This window comes from Urocitellus parryii, chromosome 15 (assembly GCF_045843805.1).
Source record: "Urocitellus parryii isolate mUroPar1 chromosome 15, mUroPar1.hap1, whole genome shotgun sequence".
NCBI lineage: Eukaryota > Metazoa > Chordata > Mammalia > Rodentia > Sciuridae > Urocitellus > Urocitellus parryii.
Genome location: NC_135545.1, coordinates 15,400,963 through 15,426,718, shown reverse-complemented (window position 1 = coordinate 15,426,718; position 25,756 = coordinate 15,400,963). Strand labels below are relative to the sequence as shown.

The following is a 25,756-nucleotide window of genomic DNA, read 5'->3' as shown; positions in this document are numbered from 1 at the left end:
GAGTGTCATCCTTGTAAATGGGAGATAAGGGAGTTTCAGCAACGCAAGAGAGCAAATCTCAGCTGTCTTTAAGAATCTGAGGTGCTTTGAAATGCTTTTCTGGAAGGTACTCAATTTTTTGAGTGTCCTCGATATTGACTTCTCAGATAACTAAATGCCTTCTACCTGACTGACCTTTGCCATTTTTGTCTTCCTTGGCTTTTTGAATTCTGCCCGTAACAATTGGTCTCATTAAGGATTATTCTTTTTTGTTATGCCCTTTTTCTCTTAACTTTTTTTAAAAATCCCAACCTTTCATGTAGTTCTAGAGTCTTTGTTTACATATCCAGGCATTTATGGATCTACTTTACTTCAGATTTACTATGTGACACATATTCACATTCCTGTTAGACCCTTTTTCTTTCTGAGATGCCTCAGAACTTTTGTCTCCTGCTGCCCCCACCCATGTGGGCAGCTGAACTTAAGGTGGCTCATGTTAATTTCCAGGGACACCAAATAAAACACAGACACACACTTTACCTTTAAACAAGCTTCAGGACAGCTTCTCCACTCTTGGCCTTAGGCTCCCCAAATGGGAGAGCAAGAGAAAGTCATGAGAGGCTGTCGAGAGAGAGCGAGCACATTCAGAAGTGGGCCTTTATTGGGAGGACCCTTGTTCTGAGAAAGTTCCATCCAAAAAAGACCAGAAGGGGCAGGATTACAAGGGTCAGGTGAGTGTAATTCAAGGGGCATAGCCCACATCTGAAGACATGCCCTTAACTTCCTGAACTGGGACAACGAAATATAGTGATGGTCAAAGCCTTGCTTCAGGATGGAAGGCGTGAGTCATTCAGAGTGGCTCCCTACAGTCTCCAACCTGGGTCTCCTCCTGTTTTCTCCATAGTTATTTCCATGAGATTTTTCATTTCTTCACAGTTTCCCAATTGATGATTTGGGGGTCACTGTCACTTAACCTTTAGGTATACTTATACGTGATACTTGACATTATCAGTCACCTTTCCCAAACTTTCCTTCTCATGCTGCTTGAGTGACTTCACACTAACTAGGGTTTCTCTCCCTGATCGGTTGGATTTATTGTTACGACTTTGTGTACCTTACCTGCTTGAGTTTAATCATAGTCTTCAGTTTAAGACTCCCACTATAGGTTACTGTTTTGCTGAGGATTGAATCCAGGGGCGCTTAACCACTGAGCAACCTCCCCAGTCCTTTTTATTTTTTATTTTGAGACAAGGTCTTGCTAAGTTGCTGAGGGCCTTGCTGATTTGCTGAGGCTTCTCTCAAACTCATAATCCTCTTGTTCCAGTCTCCCAAGCCACTGAGATTATAGGCACGTGCCACCTGGCTGATAGAGACATTTTTAATTCATGCTTGTTATAAAATTTATAGTAAATTAGGGCTATATATCATTAGATTACATAAATATAACTTTGCAATATATCTTGTTCTTTGCCTTATTTTTTTCCACATGTCCATAGTGCAATCTGCTTTGTTTATTTCCTTTCTTGAATTGTATGCCAGAATGTTTCCTATCAATACTATCATCAACCTCTTCATCAAATGACACTCACCCTTTTCTCTTTGTTCAACCTGGATGAGGTATTTGTACCCTTCCCTTTAGCCTCTTTTAGCTGTTCTTTGAGCTAAAATCACCTCTTTCTTTTTTGAGAAGATGTATTTGGGTTTCAGACCTTATAACAGATTATGAAAAAGCTTCTTTCCACATTGAGCAGTGGGGTGGTATTACAAGTGATGTTTTCTTGTATTTCATTCTAGAAGAATTGCAACAGATTGGTGATCAGATAGTCACCTATCATCAAACAGGAAGTAAATCAATAAATGATACTGCTTTCATCAAGAAAATATGGACTACAAAGAGTCATCATGAGTATGAAGGCATTACAGAAATTATCCACATTAGCCCAAACATTATTCCCCCCTCCAAAAGACCCCACCAGTGTGGCTCATTTGGGAATGTCTTTAAACATAATTTAGATTTATACAGTCATTATAGAAGTAATACATCCAATAGCATTAAAAAGATGACTGAATGTAGTAAAATTTCTTCCTATACTGATGACCATGAGTATACTCTAATAGGAGAGAAATTATGGAACCATAATCAAAGTAGAACAAATCTCAGTTATAAACAAGTACCCTCTCGATATCAGAAAATTCATACGGGAGAGAAATCCTATGACTGTGCAGAATTTGGAAAGATCTTCACCCATAAATCACAGCTCAAGGTACATATGAGAGTTCATACAGGAGAAAAACTCTATGTATGTATTGAATGTGGCAAGGCTTTTGTGCATAAGCCAGAATTCATCACACATCAAAAAACCCATACTAGAGAAAAGCCCTATAAATGCAATGAATGTGGAAAGTCCTTTTTCCAAGTGTCTTCTCTCTTCAGGCATCATAGAATTCACACTGGAGAGAAACTCTATGAATGCAGTGAATGTGGGAAAGGCTTCTCTTATAACTCAGATCTCAGTATACATCAGAAAATTCATACTGGAGAGAGACACCATGAGTGTGGTGACTGTGGCAAAGCATTTACACAAAAGTCCACACTCAAGATGCATCAGAAAATTCATACAGGAGAGAGATCCTACATATGTATTGAATGTGGACAGGCCTTCATCCAGAAGACACACTTGGTTGCACACCGAAGAATTCATACTGGAGAAAAGCCATATGAATGCAGTTACTGTGGGAAAGCCTTCATTTCCAAGTCTCAACTCCAGGTACATCAACGAATTCACACAAGAGTAAAGCCCTATTCATGTACTGAATATGGGAAGGTCTTCAACAATAGTTCTAACCTCGTTGCAAATAAGAAAGTTCAAATTAGAGAGAAATCATCCATATGTGCTGAATGTGGGAAGGCCTTTACTTACAGGTCAGAGTTAATTATTCATCAGAGAATTCACACTGGAGAGAAACCCTATGAATGTGGTGACTGTGGAAAAGCCTTTACTCAGAAGTCAGCACTCACAGTGCATCAGAGAATTCATACAGGAGAAAAATCCTATGTGTGCACAAAGTGTGGGCTGGCCTTCATCCAGAAGGCACACTTGATTGCACATCAAATTATTCATACTGGAGAGAAACCTTATAAATGTGGTCACTGTGGGAAATTCTTTACTTCCAAGTCACAACTGCATGTGCATAAACGAATTCACACAGGAGAAAAACCTTACATGTGCAATAAATGTGGGAAGGCATTCACCAACAGGTCAAATCTCATCACACATCAGAAAACTCATACAGGAGAAAAGTCTTATGTATGTTCTAAATGTGGAAAGGCCTTTACTCAGAGATCAGACTTGATAACACATCAGAGAATTCATACCGGAGAGAAACCTTATGAATGCAGTACCTGTGGAAAAGCCTTCACCCAGAAGTCACACCTCAATATACACCAGAAAATTCACACTGGAGAGAGGCAGTATGAATGCCATGAATGTGGGAAAGCCTTCAATCAGAAATCAATACTCATTGTGCATCAGAAAATTCATACGGGGGAGAAACCCTATGTATGCACTGAATGTGGAAGAGCCTTCATCCGAAAGTCAAACTTCATTACTCATCAAAGAATTCATACAGGAGAGAAACCTTATGAATGCAGTGATTGTGGGAAGTCCTTCACGTCCAAGTCTCAGCTGCTGGTACATCAGCCAATTCACACAGGCGAGAAACCCTATGTGTGTGGTGAATGTGGAAAGGCCTTTAGTGGCAGGTCAAATCTCAGTAAACACCAAAAAACCCACACAGGAGAGAAGCCTTACATCTGTTCTGAATGTGGGAAGACCTTCAGACAGAAGTCAGAGTTGATTACACATCACAGAATTCATACTGGAGAGAAACCTTATGAATGCAGTGACTGTGGGAAATCTTTCACTAAGAAATCTCAGCTCCAAGTGCATCAGCGAATTCACACAGGCGAAAAGCCTTATGTGTGTGCTGAATGTGGCAAAGCCTTTACTGACAGGTCAAATTTGAATAAACACCAAACAACACACACTGGAGACAAGCCCTACAAGTGTGTAGTCTGTGGGAAAGGCTTTGTTCAGAAATCCGTGCTCAATGTGCACCAGAGTATTCACACTTAAACAGTATGAGAAAAACCTTACAGAGGACATGATACTATTGAATCCATGCAACAGAATAATATGTATATTATTGTAAGTAGAAATGCCCACAGCAGAATGTGACACTGTACTGTTTACAAGAGGACCTCTGAGAAGGAGCTGAATGGCGGGGTGGGGGGATTCTTCATTGTCATCACCATTGTTAAATCCTGGGGCATACTGAAAAGGAACTGGTGCTTTAGAGGAAGCCTTCTCATGAAAAATACAGTGGAATATAGGTACCAAATTCTTCATAGGAAGGATAAAGTTATAATCATGATAATCCTCTTGGTGGAATAGGGACAATGCCAACAAATTGAACAGTAAAACAACACAATATAGAGGGTGGTGATATGTCCTTAGTTCTGTAAGTTGTTTCCTGAAGAACATATCTAACAGGCATGGGGGTTTTCATTCTTTGGTTGAATCTAACACATTTGTGTATATTCAGTCTACCATTGCTACTTCTATCAAGGAAGTGATATAATAAAAAATATTCCTTATCTATACTGACACAAAAGAGTGTATGTGGATTCACCATTGTCATCTAACACAGGATTTGTCACCACACTTACAGCTACTTGTAGTGTCTTCGAGCCTCAGAAGCTATCATCACATTGTCTTCTGACCCCCAGCATAGTATCTTTTGAACTCAGTTCACTATCTTTGGGAGAGCCATTTGAGGTAAGAATTTTCAAGCCATCTGGGTCAAATTAAGTCTCCCTTATGTCACAGTTCTTCACACTTATTTGCCTTCCTTAATGACTCAACTTATATAAGAACAAATCACTAACTTATAACAAACCCCAACATATATTATGTTCTGTGTTCATCTTCATGTCATGTACTCCACAAAGACCTCCCCACATGCCTTCAACACATTCATTTAGTTCCTGTCTTGGACCTTTGAATTTGCTGTGCCTCTGCACAGAGCACTGTTTTTCATTGTATCTTTGTAGCTTTCCCCTTTATGCCTTTCCTCCAAGGTCACCTCATAGCCCTTCCCTACCTGATTAAAATCCAAGCCCCCTCTACCTTCCCCTTTTATCTTTCTCCATAGCACTTATGCCATGGAACCTTATCTATGATGCTTTTTTGCCTATGGCTCCCACTCTAGAATTTTTTTGTTTTCTTCACCACTATGAGCCTAGACCCATGTCTACCATATAGCAGGCATATGCACATTGTAGAGTATTGACCCATCCTTACCCCAGATTCCCTCAGTTCCTTTCTGTTTTGCAGCATATGAGGCTCCAAAAGGGAGAACCAGCTTGCTTAAAACATGGTAAGAATTTCCATCTTTAGGGCTGGGGATGTGGCTCAAGCGGTAGCACGCTCGCCTGGCATGCGTGCGGCCCGGGTTCGATCCTCAGCACCACATACAAACAAAGATGTTGTGTCCGCCGAAAACTAAAAAATAAATAGTAAAAAATTTAAAAAAAAGAATTTCCATCTTTAATGTTTACTTAAGCTGTGTCCCTTCCTAGCCCTAAAGTTAAATAAAGTCTATAAAATTTCTCGATACTAACCCATTTAAAGAAAAAAAGTTTAAGTATAGAAAATCCCAGGATTCCCTGCCATGATTCTAAAATTCCAAAATGTCAGTTCTAGAGTAATTTTTTTAAATCCCACTCATTTTGAAGCCCCTGCATTCACAGTTCTACTCTGCACGAAGTCCAGGGTTCTAACACCAAATAATTCCATATGTAGATGTGCTTATCCTGTTTTGACAGGTGTGCCAAGTATGAAAGGGCCAAGAGTAGGCAGGGGTGGATCTTGCAAATTAGGTGGCCAACCCAAGATAGGTAACAGTAGCTCACAGATACTTGGGCATGTTTTGAAGTTCAGCTTCTGGATGGCCTTACTGGAGCCAGCAGAATGATTTGTCTAGGGCCAATGCATTGGCAATGCTAGGAGTGGGAAATAGGCTGTGCAGAGATGGTCTTGTCCTTGTGAAGGGCAAAATGAAGAGGTAAGGATAGAGACCAAGAGATGACCTGATCAAGGGGGGAGGGCTGGGGATTTATTGCCCTGGATCCTGATGGGGCAGTGCTCCATGATCTATCTCACTATCCTTGCCTAGCTTAATATCTGCTCATCCACATTTATGTCTCCACACTCTTCCTTCACTGAATCTGATGATGCACAGGATGACCTTCCCTTCTTAGAAGATTGTTGTTGACCATTACTTCCTTTTCCCCATCCAGCACTGTAGCTAATATTTCACTACTGTCACCAACTTAGAATATCTTGAGACCCTCCATTTCCCCCCAACTTAGGACAGTGGCTACTGACCTTTCAGAGTAATTATGGTCACCTTTTCCCCCTTCTTAATCTGCCCCAGAATAATGTCTGTCCACTCTCTCTTATCCCCTTTTTATGTGTGTCACCCCTACTTAATCCCTGGAAATAGTACCTGTAGATTTTATTACTTCCTCCCTCCCCCAATTATTTCACTTCAGCATATTTGTTACTTCATCCCATTTGTGACAATGTCTGCTAACTTCCATACTCCAGTGTCTGATGACCACTTAATACAACGTCAGAATTAAGAAATATTGGCAAATCCAAATATTAGCTGATAATTTTATTACATCTCTAGGGGGATGTGTGATCCCCCTCCACTTATTTGTCCATCACAGTGGTAACCAGTGATCTTCTATTACTCACTTAGCAGTGTCTGTAACTATCCCCAACTTGGTGATTTTTCCAATATGGTCCATACTGTTAACCTGCCTTTCTCCTCTGTAGTAAAGGCAAATGGCTGATAACAAACCATAACCACATTTCCCATCTACATTTTGGAGCCTCCATTGCACTCTCCATAGCACCCTATTAACAATAGGACAATTATGATGGGGGCCCTACATTCCCATGTCTGTTATGTCTTGACCAGTGACACAGTATCTGTGACCCCTCCCTATCAAATCCTGGCAATATATGCTGGTTCCTCACTAACCCCTCTAGCATAACGTCTGTTGATTCCTCACTGCCCCCATTACTTTTTGAGGCCCACAGTCGTCATTGACTACTCCCAAGTTTCTCAGCACTGCTTCCCCATGTTTGTAGATAGAAGGCCTGATGGATAAGGATGAGGTCCCAGCCTCATAGACACCCACCTTCTGAGTGCCTCATAAAGCACAGGGCAATTATCAACCCAGGATGGCTGAGGAGGATGTGGGGATATCAGGAGATCACAAGTTGAGCTTCAAATTTTTGAGGAGTGACACAAGAAGAATGGTGAGTGAAAGCTGTGAACCTAGGTTCAAATTCTGGCACAACAGTGATCTATTTAGGAATCACTGTCCAGGAGTTGCCTTGATTGCCTCACCTTTAAAATGGGGTTATGGAATTTGCTGGTAAGTGGATGGAACTAGCATAACATGTAGACAATCACGCTACAAGTAAAATAAGCCCCCAAAGTCAAAGGTTGAATGTTTTCTCTGATATGCAGAAACTAGTTCAAAATAAGGGATAATAAGAAAGAGAGAATGGGGGGAAAGGGAGGGAGGAATTCCATCAAAACAGAAGAAAAAATTGTTGAACTAATGAAGGGAATTGATGGCAGAGAGGTGGAGTGGGGTAAGGGAAGGACAGTAGCATTGATCTGACTTAACTTTTATGTACATATATGAATCTTACCATCATGTATATCCACAAGCATTAAGAAAAAAAGAAAAACTATAAATAGCAGAAATACCAGTAGAGGGAACAGGGGAAGGAATGGGGAAGGAATGGGGACTAAGTTAGAGGAAATGATAGTCCATGTTTTTATAATTATGCAAAAATGAACCCTGATGTTATGTATAAGTAAAAAGAGTCAATAAAAATGGGGTTATGCAAGAATGAAGTGCCAATATGGGTTACATGATGGGAGCAGGACTGGCAGAGCCCAATGAGGGTGCCCTATTGCTTAAATTATAAGCTGACACAAGCACCTGACCATCCTCTACAGGCCCAGGCCTCATGGAGGGAAAACATTTTGTTGTAAATTAACTTACCATTATTTTCCTTTTATAGTTGTCATAGCATAACACAGTACTAATACATGACTAGGGGGCTATGACTTTTTACATTTTAAGTCTTAGGGTCACACACAAAATTAGAAGTTACAGAGATTTCCCATACATTTCTACCACTGCATTCATAGTCTCTTCCATTTTCACATCCCCTCACCAGAGTGGTACATTTGGGTTTTTTTTTCTAATTAATCTACAATTTTTATTTGTTTTAATTAGTTACACTTGAAAGTAGACTGCATTTTGACTTACACAATTTGTTTACAATTGAAGAACCTACATTGACACTCATTATCACCCAAAGTTCACAGTTTACATTAGAATTCATTTTTATTAGCACTTTTATTTTTTAATAGAGCTTTATGGTTATATATAATAGTTGGTTTCTCCCAACAAACTCATACATGCATGGAAATTGATATCAGTTCATGATCCCCCTTTTTCCTCCCATCTCCCCCCTTTCTCTACTAGACTTCCTTTTGCTTGTCTATTAATTTGTATTCAATTGTTTCCTTATGTAATCTTATGATACTGTACATTCTACAGGTTGAGACAAACTAATAATGACATGTATTCATCATTAGGATACAGAGTAGTTTTACCGCCCTAAAAATCCTCTGTATATTTCTCCCCACTAGCTCCTGGCATCTTTTTACTCTCTCCATAGTTTTGTATTTTCCAGAATGTTATACAGTTGAAATCATACAGTATTAGATAGCCTTCTTTCAATTAGTAATATGTATCTAGGTTTCCTTTATGTCTTTTCATGGCTTGATAGCTCATTTCTTTTTAGTGCTGTACAATATTCCATTGACTGGATGTGCCACAGTTTATTTATCCAACCACTGAAGGGTATTTTTGTTGCTTACAGTTTTAGGATATTATGAATAAAGCTGCTATAAATATCTCTGTGTGCAGGTTTTGCTGTAAACAGAATGAAATATTGATGTTAGGGAAGGTGGAAAGTCCAGAATGCCAAGAATCAATTTCTCCAATTAGACATAAACTACTGACAGAATTTATCTTATTAATTATTTTTGGGACTCTGGGGCCTATTAAAAGGCTTACAGTTGCTGGAAAGTAAATTGCTATTAGTTTTGGTATGTTTCAACGCTCAGCACAATAGCAGCTACCAGACAACACCTCTAGATTTCAGCCAAGCTCTCTTTCCTGAGCAGCAGGAGTCATGTTTGACAATAAGGATCTTTTTCAAATATTGGGGATCTATATTCTGATCAGTGATTGCAGCTTCTGATCATGGAGGTAGAGACATAGAGGCAAATCACTATTGTTGCAGACCCCACTGAGTGATGTGGCCTTCAAAGGATTTAAAAAGCCAGTCCATGTTTGTTTCCCATTCACTTCCTCATATTTTACCTTTTGGGAAACAGAAATTTAAGGACTAGGACAATTGAAAACCATTATTATATAGGAAATTTTAAAAGTCACTACAAATGCCCTGGGACAGATGTGGGCACAGGAAAGACCTGAGATCTTAAGTTGACAACTCAGGTTCATCCCCAGCAGGAGATACCCTTGTACAATAAACAAAAAACAACATCAACAAAACTCAGTAAATGCTGGGGAAAGCAAAATATAATTTCCAGTTACTGTAGTATAAGATTCAAATGTCCAGCTGAGAACAAAAATAATCTCAAGGTATACCAAGAAACAGAAAATTATTACTCATTCAAAGGAAAATATATTCAATGAGTAAGACCAGATGGTGGATATATTAGACAAAGATTTTAAAACAGTTATATTAAAAATGCACAAAGAGCCAATTGTAGATGTCCAAAAACAAGTTCTTGAATGAAAACAATAAAGAAATAGAAAACGTAGAAAGGTACAAAAAAGAAAAATTTGAGAAAAAGCACAATAACCAAAATGAAAAACTCATTAGGGAGATTCAAAAGAAGATTTTTGAAAGTAGAATAAATTGGCAAACTTCAAAATATGACAATTGAAATCACTGAGTCTAAGGAATAGAAAGAAAAAAATATTGAAAAAAGTGAATAAAGCCTAAGAAACTTGTAGGATACTATTAATGGGTCAATACGCATCATAAGAGTCAGTACCCAGTCTGCAGGTTTAAAATAATCTCCACAAACCCTGAAAAAATTTTTAATAGAAAAATTCATCCTATAAGGCATATGAAATTTCAAGAAACTTGGAATACTCAAAACAACCTTGAGAAAGAATAAAGTTGGAGAACTAATACTTTCTGATTTTGAAATTTACTTTAGGTCTGGGGTTGTGGCTCAACGGTAGAGCGCTTGCCTAGCACTTGTGAGGTACTGGGTTCGATCCTCAACATAAAATATAATTAAAATAAAGTTGTTAAAATTTTACTATAAAGCTACAGTATTCCAAACAATGTGGTACTGGGTACACATAGACACACAGACCAATGGCCTTGAGATTCTAGAAATAAACCCACCTGTACATTGACAAATGATTTTCAATAAGTGTCAAAACATTCAGTGGAAAAAAAAGATAGCCATTTGAAAAAATTATGTTGGGAAAAGTGGACACTGGGATACTAAAGACAGGTGGATCTCTCAATGCTTGGGTCCTCCCTGACAGAGTCTGGTCCCCCTGGAGGGTGGGAATGGGTGGCGCAGACCTAACGTTCCCCACCAGCCAGTTCAAAGACGTAGAAGACCCTGAGGGTTGTCACAGGGAATGGGCTTTCCTAAGCCCAGCTCTGAGAGTGTGACTGAATTTAGGGTCAGTGAATGTCCATGTGGAGACCTTTATGGCACCCCCTCCCCAAATCGCCTGTTTCATTTACCTCCTGGTGGGACCGCGTCCTTCGTCTAGACTGTCCGGCAACTGCGCATGCGCTTGCTGTGAGCCGTTAGGTGCAGTCGTAATAATCAACTAGCAGTTGCCTAGTGATGTGTCCCTGAGGCGTTGGGGAGCTGGTGCCTATTGTGACACTGCCTTGGGTTGGGCTCTGACCTGTCTACTCCAGCGGGTTGGCCATTTGTTGGGACTCTAAGGACCAAAGAAGGCCTGGACAGGCTGAAGGAGTGATGTTGGGGGACAGGGATGGACCCTCGAATCCCAGCCCCAGGACTGGTATGAGCGACTGGGACTGACTCTTTGCACGGGGACATCGCCCTGTGAGCCTGAGGTGGAACTGTCTGTGTGTGTTTCAGGTAGCTTTGTTCCCACAGGGACTCATGCCAGCAAAGATCCCCACAGCCTGAGGAACTGTGTGTAGGGATAAGCGGGAACTCTCTCAAATTGGCGTACCCTGTTGACCCTGTCCCTGTGCTTCTGCTCCGGTTGTGTGACTGAGCGTGACGTTTTTTCATGGGGATCTCTTGTTTACTCTTCTTATGTGGGGCCAGGGTTGGGAACTATCTTGGGCTGCAGGGGTAGGAAGCTCCTCCCCTCTTAGAGGGAGCACCTTAGCCAAATCAAGCGGACCACCCCCACCCCCAAGAACAAAAACCTCATGGGAGCTCATTGTGGTCCTACTGAGGAGGGAAGATGCAAAAAGAGGTAAAAGAAGGTGCTTTTGACTTTTTTTTCATCTAAAGCTAAAACTAATTAACTGTAGTACATGGATGAGAATAGGAAAGTGACTTGGGGACAATATTATTAACTAAACTTGCAGCCTTTATGGCAGTTTCACCACTTTTATACCAATATCCAGGATGCATTTTGGGCTCATTTTTACTGTGCACTGTCTGGCCTTTTCTATTAGCTACATTTTCCCATGTTTTCCATATCCTTGAGGAACTTAAGTTGTGTTTGTGTGACCTTTATGAGTAAAATGGCCTCCTAGTTAAAGATGGATCAATTCCATGAGTATTTTCTCTTCCACACACATTTTTTTTTGTGTGTGTGTGTGGTGCTCTAGATCAAATCTAGGGTCTGAAATATGATAGACAGGTGCTCTACCACTGAGCTATATTCCCAGTCCCCACACATTTTAATTTTTTTGTCAAAATTAATTTATGAAAGAATGAACTTTTTAACTTATTTTTATTTTTAGTTATAGATAGACACCATACCTTTATTTTATTTATTTTTTTATGTGGTGCTAAGGATTGAAACCAGTGCCTCACACGTGCTAGGCAAGTGCTCTACCACTGAGTTACAACCCAGTTGCCCCCTCCCCATTTCTTAATGGCTGAAAAAGTATAATTAACATAGCTTTTTTGGGATTCCATCCCCTATGCCTACAATGTATATGTTGGCCTCAATCAAAGGACTGTATGATTCATATGGGAGGAGCTGTGTCCGCCCCAGCCAACATTTCCCTTATAATAAATATTGTCATTACATTTGCACTTTCCTTTAATTATTAAGTGACATCTAGTTCTGATTTTACCACACTTGAGTGGCTACCAGCATTGACTCTTCTGGTTTCCACTGGGTCTTGGGTGGGTTAGTAAAGGTGGGCCAGTAGTCCCAGGTGTAGGGAGTGTTCCTTTGAGAGGCCTCTTTGTCTTTTATGCAACATTCAGAGAACTTGGCCTGGCCCCCAGCACAGCTCCTCCTGGGGCCTCAGGTTTTTAGCTCCCATATCCTTGTTGGGAAGTCACTGATGCTCCTTGGGAGCATGTCATGTTGTCATTGTTTGTCTTTTTTTAAAATTTTTTATTTTTAGGTGGACACAATATCCTCATTTTACATCTCTGTTGTTGAGGATCGAACCCAGCGCCCCGTGCATGCTGGGCGAGCACTCTATCGCTGAGCTACAACCCCAGCCCTTATCATTGTTTTTATTCAGTCAAATACTGCTTCTTCCCACATCAGCTGCTACTGTGATTGAACTCAAGTAGACATCTCCTTGAAGGCACTTCTCAGAATCAGGAGGCCATGGTGTTTGAGTCCATGCAGGGTTCATTCTAGGGCCGGTTCAAAGGGAAGCAGTTGACTGAAGTTCAGTGAGTTTTCCATTGACACCTTTACTAGGGTACTCAGAAGTTTCTTCCTCACTGGCTCCTCCTTGATTCTTATGATCTGACCCCATTCCCACAAACTCTCACTCTAGTTAGTCTGGAATGTGATCTACAAAAGGAATCAAGTATATCTTCACACCAAAAAATGGTTACCACAAGAGCAGTGGAAGTGACAGAACGGTTTGGTGGTTCTGATCCTGAGAGGAAGAGGAGTGGAGGCTGGTCCTCTGGCCCTTGATGATCACTGCCCTCCCTCTTCTCTTGCCTCAGCTTGGCTTCTAGGAGTTTAACAAGACCTGAAAAGGCACACATATATACCACAAGCCTGGAGCTCATGTCATAGCAACTATTGTGGCTGCTTAGAGTTTGAGGGGCAGGAAACCACCCTGACTGTGCAAAGGGGTTGGGCTCTGGCCTGTCTCCTCCAAAGCTCAGTGGAATGGTCCAGAGATATGAGGGGTTAGAGAATACTGTGTCAATCACAGTGACAAAAAAAAAAAAAACCCTGAAATAAGAAATTTCTAAGGATAAATGGTTTATTTGATTCATGGTTTGAAGGATTCAGTCTGGTTCTGTTGATTTTGTACCTATAATGAGGCAGAACAAGATGATGGGAATGTATCATGGAGGAAACAGCCCACCTCATCCAGGAGGGAAAAAGAGAGGAGAAAAGGCTGGGATCCCAATATCCCCTCAAAGGAAACACTCCTGATGACCCATCTTTCTCCCACTAGGCCCCACCTGGTAAGGTTTTACCACCTCCATGGGTGGTAAAGGCACCACAGCCCTTAATGTATGGGCCTTAGTGGAGATACTCCATATGCAAATGATGACAAGGGCCACAGGCTGAAGTAGTGTCATTGTTAACCTGGCACATCAGGGCCTCTCTCCCAGTGCTGAGAATGTGGGGAGGACTCTCCTGTGGGGAGTTTTCTCTGGAACCTAGTGGGTGGAATGTCTGTGTGGCAGCAGGATGTTTTGCTCAAGGGAAGCTTTTAAGCCGGGAGTAGAGTCTGGTAGCCTGAAGAACTGCTCATGTGTATACATGCACCCAATAGGACCTTGTGCATTGGGAAGGGCCTTCCTCAAATTTTTATTCCTGATGGCAACCCTGACACTGTGTATCTGTTTTGCCTTCAGGGGCAGATGTGATTACTTTTTCTATTGTGATTCCTATTTAGGTTTGTGGAGGGTCATGTGAGTTGGGTGGCTTCTTTGGAAGCCCCTCCTAATTGAAGAGGTAATCATTCTTAAAAGAAGCTGACATGATTCAGATGGCAGATTAAAGGAAGGCTGAATTTCCAGTTGCTCCATGGCTCAGGATTCAAACAGGAGTACTGCTTCACAGCAAGGTGGGTGAGAGAAGGAAGGAATTCACTGAAATTTAATATTGAACAGTCAGAGTCTCTTAGACTCAGAAATTCAGGCTTATTGAACAAAGGACAAGAACGAATACATTGGAACCAAGCTGTTTGCAGTAGCAGCAGCAGTGCCAGTTCACCACAGGGAGGAGGACTAACAAACACAGAAAGAAACACAATGGGCAAATTTGGCACACAAAAACCCATAGAACAGAAAAGCAGTCTGTAGTTATCTGATCCAGAGGCTGCACAGTGACTTGGTATCTGAAAAGTGCTCTATGTTTCTTAACTGGCATGTGGAGAGATGATGCAAGAAGCCATTGGGGAGATCATATTGCAGCTTGCTGCTACAGGAGCCTGGGGAATCATAGCAAACACTGCCATACTGTCCCAGCAAATGCGTACCATGTGGCCTACAGTGCACCTAGCAGAATGCAATTGAAACAGGCACAGAGAAGACTGTACCCAGAAGGATTTATGTCAGAGATATAGAATGAAATGCAACTCATTTTCCCTTGGGCCTGGTGGCTTACATGACCAGCTGATAGGGTTGTGAAACTGAACAGATAGGCATGAATATACTTGGGGATTAGGCCTGGCAAGGCAATATTTATGGAGATTCTGAGCTGGGGGAGTGGAGTGTGAGAACCTCTGGGGGGGTTGGCTACTCTGCCCCATGAAGTAAAATTCTCAAGATGCTCCTGAGATTCACACTTCCAGCTGAGATAGGCATCTGCCCAGTACCACAGTGGGTGTTTATATAATCTCTTCAGATACCACACAACAAAGTCCCAAGGGCTTGATTAGAGCCAATCGCCAGCTGATGGAACTCTGCACTTAGAACTCTGCAGCAGCTCCACCCTGGGAGTGCATCAATCTGGTCGGTCTAAACCAAACTCCAGACAACAGTACCTCGATTCCATCCTATCTTATACTTGTAAGAAGAGAAGTTGGAAAGTGTTTCAACCAGCTTTAGTTTATAAGTCACTCCAGCTGCATCTCACTCCTGGAAATCTACTGGATCACTACAAGTTCACAGGGTAGAGACTACTGCTGAACTAAACCCAGCCAAGAGACAAAGCACCTTGTTCAACACACAAATTGGTTGGTTGCAAAGTGGCAGAATAGAGAAAGTCACTTTCTTGGCTGCTTTGTTGTGTGAAACCAAAGAAGCAGATAGGCAGCTTCTCAGCAAGATGTGTGGAAAAAAGAGGGGGTGACTTTACTGGGATTCAATACTGGACATTCAAAGTACATTGGGGACTCAGGAGGCTGGATATAATTAAATAAGGAAGAAATTCTCAGTGCCACCACTCTTGCCACACCTGGAGGCACCAGCCAGAGTGGTCCTTCCATGAGCAAAGTGGAGGGATAAGGGAATTAAAGGAACCCACATTTTTAGGAGGCCTGAGGCATGTCTGGGTATGGAGAATTTAGAGATCAAAGACATTGCCCAAGTAAACTGCAAGTTATTCTACACGATATCCTTGTGTGGGAAAGAAGCATCTCTCCCAGCTGTATGTGGGGAATAGAGGAAGAAACCATTTGCCACTGCAGTGTGGGGGCCAGCAGCTGGGGGAGCTGATTCCTGGCCAACTTGAGTTTGGCCCCAAATACAGGCCTGGCAAACTCACACTTCCATGACATAGAGTGCCCAAGTGACCAGGAAAAAATAAAAAGGTGGAAAGGGGTTTTCTGGTTGTGGAAACCCACCCAGCTCTCCTCCTCCCCCTCCAATCTGGCTGCTTTGCAGGACTGGCTGGGAGAGATGCACCTGACCAGGAATGTGAAATTGTGGGGGCAGAACAGATTGAGTTTGGAAACTGAACCCAAGACCAAGAAACACAGGATCCACAGATGATGGAGTGGACTAAGAATTGGGTCCTCCACTGCATGAGTGGAACCCAGGGGTGCAGTTATCAACATGGACCAGCAATTGCTGAGTCCTGGAGTTGTGCTGATTTAAAATCACCAAACCAGTTGGCATCAGGGAAGGACCTGGAGACTACCTGAGCCTAAACCCCACCTCCTAGATTCCTGCCACCCCACCCTGAGGTTGGAGCAAGCATCACACTCCAGACCACCCCACCTAACCCTGCTGAGAAGGAAAGGTGAGAATCTTTTGAACTCCAACAGAAAAAAATTCTTTAACTTTTCATTGAGATAAATTTTTTCCTTTTCTCTATTTAATTATGACCTTACCAGATGTGGTAGCTCATGTCTGTACTCCCAGTGCCTTGAGAGACTGAGGCAGGCAGTGAGTTCAAAACCAGTCTCAGTAACTTAGTAAAGACCTGAGAAACTCAGCAAGACCCTGTTTCTACGTAAAATATAAAAAAACTGCCAGGGATGTAAGCACCCTGCCTGGGTAGTTAAGCACCCCCTGGTTCAATCCCCAGTACCTAATGATAATAACTTTAATGGTTCACGGACAGTTGTCCATATTCATACATTCATATTTGCTTTTCTCATTTCTAGCATTTTGAAGCCAGTTTTTTTATTGATTAGTTTTGTGAGGACTAGGATGTTTGATTAGTATATTTCAGTTTTGTTTTGTATTTTTTATTTTTATTTTTAAATTTTTAAAATCTTTACTTCATACATTTTTCTGTCATTTATCTGTTTCCTTGATTCTTTCTCTCTTTTCTTTTGCTAATGGCCAATATCTATTATTCTTTTACTCTTCCTTTTATTTTTTTAAATATGTTTTTTTAGTTGTAGGTGGACACAAAACCTTTACTTTATTTATTTATTGAGGGTCCAACCCAGAGCCCCATGTGTACTAGATGAGTGCTCTACTGCTGAGCCACAACCCCAACCACTTCCTTTAATTTTTTACTTCTATCTTCTTTCCTTATCCTTCATCATCATCACATCCTACATCACTTCTGTTCTCTCCCTGTCCACCATTCAAAATGTAAACCATTTTGCAAACTTATTGTTTTTATTGAAAGCAATAACTGATGATATAATTTCTGTTTATTGTGACAATCTTGTAGATGTCATAGCAAGAACTAATCAGTTCAATGCTGTATATTGTTTTCATTTGTTGTTGTTACTGTTTATCTCCCCTAAATAGTGCAGTACTGAAAACCTTCAGGGACACTGCAAGTCCACAGCAAAAACTCTACTGCCTCAAGTCCATACTGTTAGATGGGTAGACACACAAACAAGATGCAAAAGTAAGGGAACAAACTGCCCCAAACAAACTGAGATACTTGAAGAACCAAATATATTGCCACTACAGTGGAGGAAATGTCAGAGAAGGAGTTTAGAATGTACATGGTTATACTAATCTTCAAGGAAAAGGGTAATGTATTGAGTGAAATCAGAGAAAAAAATACAGGAAGTAAAATATCACTTCAATAAAGAGAGGAATTCTGAAAAATATAAACAAGCAGATGTTAAGATACCATGACCAGAACTTCCAAGAAATATGGGATAATATGAAAAGAACAAATTTAACATTTATCAGGATAGATGAAGGCTCAGAAATACAAACCAAAATAATATCAGAAAATTTCCCAAACCTAAAGAAGGAAATGGAGGGCTAGGGTTGTGGCTCAGTGGTAGAGTGCTCGCCTAGCATGTGCGAGGCCCTGGGCTTGATCCTCAGCACCAGATAAAAATAAAGAAATTGTGTCCAACCACAAATATATAAAGATTGAAATAGGGCTGGAGATGTGGCTCAAGCGGTAGTGCGCTCGCCTGGAATGCACAGGGTGCTGGGTTCTATCCTCAGCACCTTGTAAAAATAAAGATGTTGTGTCCACTGAAAACTAAGAAGTAAATATTGAAAAATTCTCTCTCTCTCTCTCTCTCTCTCTCTCTCTCTCTCTCTCTTTCCATTTCAATCAAGGAAATGGAAAATCAGATATGGATGGCTCACAGGACTCCAAATGTATGAAATTACAACAGACCCGCACCAAGGCACATTATTGTGAAAATGCCTAACATACAGAATAAGGATAGAATTTTTAAGGATAGAATTTTCAAGGATGCCAGAGAAAAGTGACGAGTCAGATTTAGAGGGAAACCAATCTGGATCTCAGCTGATTTCTCCATCCAGACCCTCAAAGCAAGGAGGTGGAATAATATATACCAAGCTGTGAAAGAAAATGCTATACTCAGTGAAATTAAGTTTCAGAATTGACAAAATAAAAACCTTCCCTGATAAACAAAAGCCTCCCAACCAAGAAAAGCTCCGTACCAGATAGTCTTAGCTGAGTTCTACAAGCCCTTAAAAGAATTATCACCAATACTTCTCAAATAATTTCATGAAATGGAAAACAAGGGAACCCTTTCAAACTCATTCTATGAGAATAGTATGACTCTGACCCCAAAACTTCAGACCAATTTCCCTGATGAACATGGATACAAAAATTCTCAATAAAATTCTGGCAAATTGCATACAAAAATATTAAAAAGATAGTGCACCACAATCAAGTGGGGTTCATCCCAGGGATGCAAGGTTGGATCAACATACATAAATCAATAAATGTAATTCATCACATCAATAGACTTAAAGACAAAAACCATATTATCTTAATAGATGCAGAAAAAGCATTTCACAAAATACAACACACACATTTCATGTTCAAAACATTAGAAAAAATAGGAATAGTAGGAACATACCTCAACTTTGTAAAAGCTAGCTATGCTAAACCGAAGGCCAACATCATCTTTTTAAAAAAATCTTTATTTTATTTTTATGTGGTGCTGAGGATTGAATATATATATATATATATATACACTTACGCACTAGAGCAGAGACCTTATGCCCAATAGAAGAAAAAGTAGGCCCAAATCTTTACCACATTGGCTTAGGAACTGACTTCCTTAACAAGACTCCTAAAGCACAAGAAGTAAAATCAAGAATCAAGAAATGGAATGTATTCAAACTGAAAAGCTTCTTCTCAGCAAAGGAAACCATAACACAAAGAGACAGCCTACAAAATGGGAGAAAATACTTACCACATGTATCTCAGATACAGCTTTAATCTCCAGGATATATAAAGAACTAAAAAAACTGAACACCAGAACAACAAATAATCCAATCAACAAATGGGCTAAGTAACTGAACAGACACTTCAGAGAAGAAGAAATACAATTGATCAACAAATATATTTAAAATGTTCAACATCTCTAGTGATTAGAGAAATGAAAATTAAAACTACTCTAAGATTTCATCTCTCACCAGTCAGAATGGCCATTATCAAGAATACAAGCTAGGGCTGGGGATGTGGCTCAAGTGGTAATGTGCTCACCTGGCATGCGTGGGGCACTGGGTTTGATCTTCAGCACCAAATAAAAATAAAGATGTATGTGCACCGAAAACTAAAAAAAAAAAAAAAAAATACAAACTAAAATAAACCTAGAGGATGTGGGGAAAACGCACACTCATACATTGCTGGTGGGACTGCAAATAGTTGCAAAGATTATGGAAAGCAGTATGGAGATACCTCAGAAAACTTGGAATGGAATCACCATTTGACCCAGCTATCCCACTCCTTGGTTTATACACAAAGGACTTAAAAACAGCATACTATAGTAATGCAGTCACATCAATGTTTATAGCAGCACAATTCATAATAGCTAAATTGTGGAACCAACCTAGATGCCCTTCAATAGATAAATGGATAAAGAAACTGTGGTATACATAATATTACTCAGTCTTAAAGAGAAATGAAATTATGGCATTTGCAGGAAAATGTATATGGTTGGAGAATATCATGCTAAGTGAAATAAGCCAATTCCCCCAAACCAAAGACTGAATGTTTTCTATGATATGCAGATGCTAATTCACAATAAGGGTGGGGCACTAGGGAAGAATAGAGGTACTCTGGATTAGGCAGAGGGGAGTGGAATGGATATAAAGGTAGGAGCATGAAGAATAGTTAAATGAATCAAACATTATTACCCTATGTACATATATGATTACATGACACTGTGATTCTACATCATGTACAACCAGAAGAATGAGAAGTTATACTCCATTTATGTATGCTGTGTCAAAATGCATTCTACTGTCACGTATAATTAGAACAAATTTTCAAAAAAGAATGCCAATGCTTTTGAAATTATTCAATGAAATATACATTGTTGTTGATACTGCCAATTAGTACAATCACATTGGAAAGCAGTATGAAGATTACTCAAAAGCCGAGGAATAGACCCACCATGTGATCCAGCTATCCCACTCCTCAGTATTTATCTCCAAGAACTAAAATCAGCATACCAGAGTGATACATACCAATGTTTATACCAGCACAATCTACAATATCTTAATTATGGAACCAACTAGGTGCCCATGAGTAGACAAGTGGATAAAGAGAATTATATATTGTGGTGAATAAAACTTTATTCACACACACAAAGTTTTATTCACCACAATGAAGAATGAAATTGTCATTTGCAGGAAAATTGGTGGAACTTGAGAACATTATGTGAAATTAGGCAAACTCAAAGTTAAGGGTCAAATGTTTTATATGTGGAAGCTAGAGAGGAAAATGGAAAATAAAGCTAGGGGGTGGGGAAATCTCATGAAAATCATAAAGAAATCAGTAGAGAAGAGGAATGGGACCAATGCAAGGGAAGAGAAAAGGGGAAATACTGGGAAATGATATCGGCAAGTTCCATTGTTGTATCGTGTGCATATATGAATATGTTACAACCCCACCATTATGTTTAATTATAATGCATGAATAAAATACCAGAAAAAAGGTGATACCCCTACCCCCTACACACAACAACAGAAGCCTCATGGGGAACCCGTTTGGACTTAAAGAAGAGGTGCAAATAGTACACAAATAAGGTCCTTATAACATCATTTTCCTGTTCCCTGTATATCTAAGTAGAGCACAGTGAGGGAGTAGAGGAGCTCACCTTGAGCACAGCCTCATGAACTAAATCAATGGCTATTAATGTCAATTCTCCCATTTTGCACCAATATCCAGGATCTACCTGGAAATTGGGAGTAATTTCTCCTGAGCAGCCTCCAGCCTTTACTCGACCTTGTCTTTCGTATCCTTGACTTGTTTTCTATGTCATTCTTATGAATAAAAAGCATTTCTTAGTTATTGCAATCCTCCTGCCTCAGCCTCCTGAGTCGCTGGGATTACAGGTGTGCACCACCACATTGGTACACATATATATTAATGACTTGAGGTGTAATTACAATGCAGCCTTGGGCTTCCATGGCTTCTGCACATGAGGTAGCTCTTATTCTCAGTGACCAATCAGAAGGTTGTATGGCCGTGAATGGCCTTCATATTGAAGTAAACATTGTATTTCGTCAGCATTTTCCTTTCCATTCTTAAGTGATATCAGTTCCTGTTTTGCTATTTTTTGTGACTGCTTTGCAGCATTGAATCTTCTTTCACCAAGACAATGGAACTGGGGGTAAGTGGAAGGAGGGTAGTGGTCAAAGTTGTGGGGTGCCTTTGAGGGGTCCCTTTTAATTTCTCTGCAAAAAATAATTCAGCCTCCACTACAGTTCCTCTTGTCCCCACAGGTAGAATTTGGGGTGTCCCTATCCTTGCTGGAGTCCCCAGGGTTTCTAGAATCATGCCTTGTTGTGAATTATCACTCTTGGAATAGCCTATATGTTTCTGAAACATGTTAGCTCCATCCTCCCGCCTGGGACACCAATTCCTTGAGGGAATTGCTATACTTTGTATTCTTAAAATGTCCATGTCTACATTTCCCTGAAGGTGTTTATCAGTATGGGGTTTGCTTCTAGGATAGAGGCCTGCTGAGGACCTATCTTATATAAGTTTTCATTTGACAGTTTCATCAACTGGCTTCATGTATCTCACTGTCCTCATTTCTGTTACCCGATTTTATCCTGGATGCAATCTAACCCACTTCCACCAAGATCCACTCTAGAATCAGCTCCACAAAGGAATACACTGGGCCCACCTCATACCATGAAGCTTGGCGACCACAGTGGTGGCAGAAGCGACCCAGATATCTGAAAGATCAGATCCTAAGGGGAAGGCTGCAAGAGGTTGCCAGTCGCACTGCTCCTGTTCGTACAGCCTAGTCTCCTGGATTTGCAACTGAGCATGCATGACTTTCCAGCCTGGCGCTTAGGTCACAGTGACCAGTACAGTTGCCTAGGGATACGTCCAGGAGACTTAGCCAAGCAGGCACTCTCCCTTACATGCCGTGGATGTGCTGTGGCCGTTTGCGAGGATGGTCCCAGGATCTGAGAAGTAGAGGAAGGCCAAGTAGGTGGAAGAGTTGACATCAGCAGTACGATCTGCAACATGGGATCCCTGCATCAGGCCTGCTTTGTGGGTATGCCTGTGTCTCTTCTCTCATGGAATCCACCCTGTGGACCACAGAATGGGACGGCCTTTGCACCTTAGAATGCTGTTATGTGCCCTGAGAAGCTACCTGAATGTGTGTGGGAGTATGGCTTGTGCAGTGGATAGGGCCCTGTCTACTCTGCTTTCCTCCTTGAGCCCCTGTCCCTGTTTGTTCTCACCTGCTGGCAAGGAGTGATTTTTTAACACTGGGGCTCCTGTGTGGGTTGGAGGCTATGATTTGGGTTGCTGTTTCAGACTCTAGAGAGGTAGCTTTCTAAAATTCGACACCAATTTCCAGTTACAAAAACCTGACTTGGAACTCAGTTTAGACTTACAGAAGAAGTATAAACAGGATAAGGAAGGTGATTATAACAACATTCTCCTCTTCCTTTAAAGGCAATAACAAACCTAACTGTAGCTGACTGATTGAGAGTAATTATTTGGTAATAATATGATGAACTAAAGTGGTGGCTTCTGTGGCCACACCGACAGTTTCACATTGGTACAGGACCAACCTGGCAGTTGGAAGTCATGTCTTATGCATGACCTGAAGCATTTACTGTGTCCTCCACTGCTACTTGAATACTGTCAGAGGCCTCTTAATTCGGCTCTGCCTCCAGCACAACTCCTCCTGTGGTCCCAGGTATGGTTTTTGGTTTTCTTAGCCATGTTTGGGTCTTCAAGGCTCCTGCAAGTCTACTTTAGTGGCACATCAGTCTCAGAATAGCCAAATACCACCTCTAAAATGCTTTCTAGAGGGACCCCTGGGACTGCTTTTGTGCTTGTGACTTTGTTGCATAAGCAATGAATAGGTCATCATGGTATCCTATTATCAGGCTTTTGTATTCTCCACTCTGAAACAGACAATACATCTCTATCCTTCTCAAGGTCACTTGTAATATTGATATTGCTAGACCCAATAGCCATTGTCAAATCTTGTATTATTTAATTTTCCAGGGGTATCTGCTACCATTGATTGTCTGTCCTACTTTCATTTGGTTTCTATATTCCCTGCCCTTGGTTCCCCTCCCACCACTTTGGTCCTCCATAGTAGCTTCCTCACTGGTCTGTCCCTTTCTTGAACATTGGGATGCAACATGGCTTAGTCTTTGTTGTTTTTTACACTCAAGTTCCTAATTGTCTTATCCTGCTTTGGGAATTTAAATATGTATAGGTAATAACTACTAAATAAATATGGCCTCTAGGGTAGTATAAGCTATTATATTGAAGTGCCTAGGCCAATATTTCAGTTCTGTGTTTAATACACACTTCAGGTTTAATATCTAAAACTGTTCTCCCAATTTTCCTCCACACATTTGTTGGAACTGTAGCTTTCCTCTTCTTATTTGATGGAATTCACCACCTTTGCAAGTGCTCAGAACCAAAACCTTTGAGTTGAATTCACCTAGGCATTTTCTTTCTCATACCTAACATTTAACCACTAAATAAAACTTGCTTCATCGCATTTACCATGTAGGTAGACTACATCCCATTCTTACCAGACCCATTGTTACCATCCTGGCCTAAGCCATCTTCATCTTTCATTTGAATTATTGCCATTGCCTTCTCCGTTTTTTTTTTTTTTTTTTTTTTTTTTTTGGTTCCAGGGACTGAATCCAGGTCCTTAACTACAGCAAAATACTGTCTTTTTTTTTTTTTTTTTTACATTTTTTTAGGTGTAGATGAACACAATATGTTTTATTTATTTATTTTTATGTGATGCTGAGGATCAAACCCAGTGCTTCATGCATGTAAGGCAAACACTCAACGTTTGAGTTACAACCCCAGCCCTCCCCAGCCTTTTTAAAAATCTCTTATTTAGAGACAGTGTCTTGCTAAGTTGATAAATGGTGATCCTCCTGCCTTGGTCACCCAAGCTTTTGGGATTACAGGCATGAGCCACCGTGCTTGGCCCACAGTATTCTACTCTTTTTTTTTCTTTTTTAATGTTTATTTTTATTAGTATTTGGCAGACACAACATCTTTGTTTGTATGTGGTGCTGAGGATCGAACCCGGGCCGCACGCATGCCAGGCAAGCACGCTGCCGCTTGAGCCACATCCCCAGCCCCAGTATTCTACTCTTATCTACTTATTTTTGTTTTGTACAACAGCTACATGTCAGATCATGTCTTTTGATGAAACCCTCAAATGGCTGGGGATGTGGCTCAAGCGGTAGCACGCTCGCCTGGCATGCGTGCGGCCCGGGTTCGATCCTCAGCGCCACATACCAACAAAGATGTTGTGTCCGCCGAGAACTAAAAAATAAATATTAAAAAAAAAAGAAACCCTCAAATGGCTGACATTTCCCTCAGAATACAATTCTAAGTGCTTACAAAGCCCTGCAAAATATGCCTGTTACTTCTTTGACCTCCTGTCTTATTAATTGCTCCCTTGTGTAAAATTCTAATGTAATTTCACTAATATTCCTCAAATACACCATTAAAGTACCATTATAGATTCTTTGCTCTCACTTATCTCCTTCACTGGAAGGCTCTTTGTTAGACACTAATTGGTTTCCTTCTTTACTTCTTCAAATCTTGGCTCTGATGCTTCTGTATTCATTCATGGTCTACCTTGAATTATTGTATTTCATATAGTAACCTAAACTGTCATATCCCTCCCATCTCTTTTTAAATGGCTTTTCCAACCAGTAACAATTAGCTTTTAACATACCCTATACATACTTTATCTCCTTTTGCTAGAATTGTTCACTGATGTGCCCCAATACCAAGGGTAGTGGCTGGAATACAGTTTGTGTCCAATAAATGTGACTAATTTTAGAACAATAGGTTTGGGTGGGGAAAGCATATGTTGTTAGCCTGTCTTTGTAGGAATAGGCAATAGTCTCAAATCTTGTTCAAACTGTCCCTTTAAGTCAGTGTAAATGATTTCTATTAAGGAAAGACGATTAAGCATTTGGAGACAGAGATAGCATGTCTTAAAGCATATAATATTAAGCTGCTTTTAGTAATTCATAAGACATTACTAATGTCAAAGACATTAATAAT

At 40.6% G+C, this 25,756-nt stretch overlaps 1 protein-coding gene across 2 annotated transcripts in view; it reads left to right on the top strand.

The window, feature by feature from the left end:
* LOC113175097 (zinc finger protein 585A-like) overlaps nucleotides 1–25,756 on the top strand; it is a 63,404-nt gene that overhangs the window by 24,039 nt on the left and 13,609 nt on the right. Inside the window, exon 6 of one of the 2 annotated variants that reach the window (XM_026379258.2) lies at nucleotides 1,774–4,588. The exons of the other annotated variant lie outside the window; for it this stretch is intronic. Within the exon in view, the coding sequence (XP_026235043.2) occupies nucleotides 1,774–4,115 (2,342 nt within the window). The 3' untranslated portion in view covers nucleotides 4,116–4,588. Of the gene's footprint in view, nucleotides 1–1,773; nucleotides 4,589–25,756 lie in introns of those variants that run through there. 2 annotated transcript variants of the gene reach the window in all.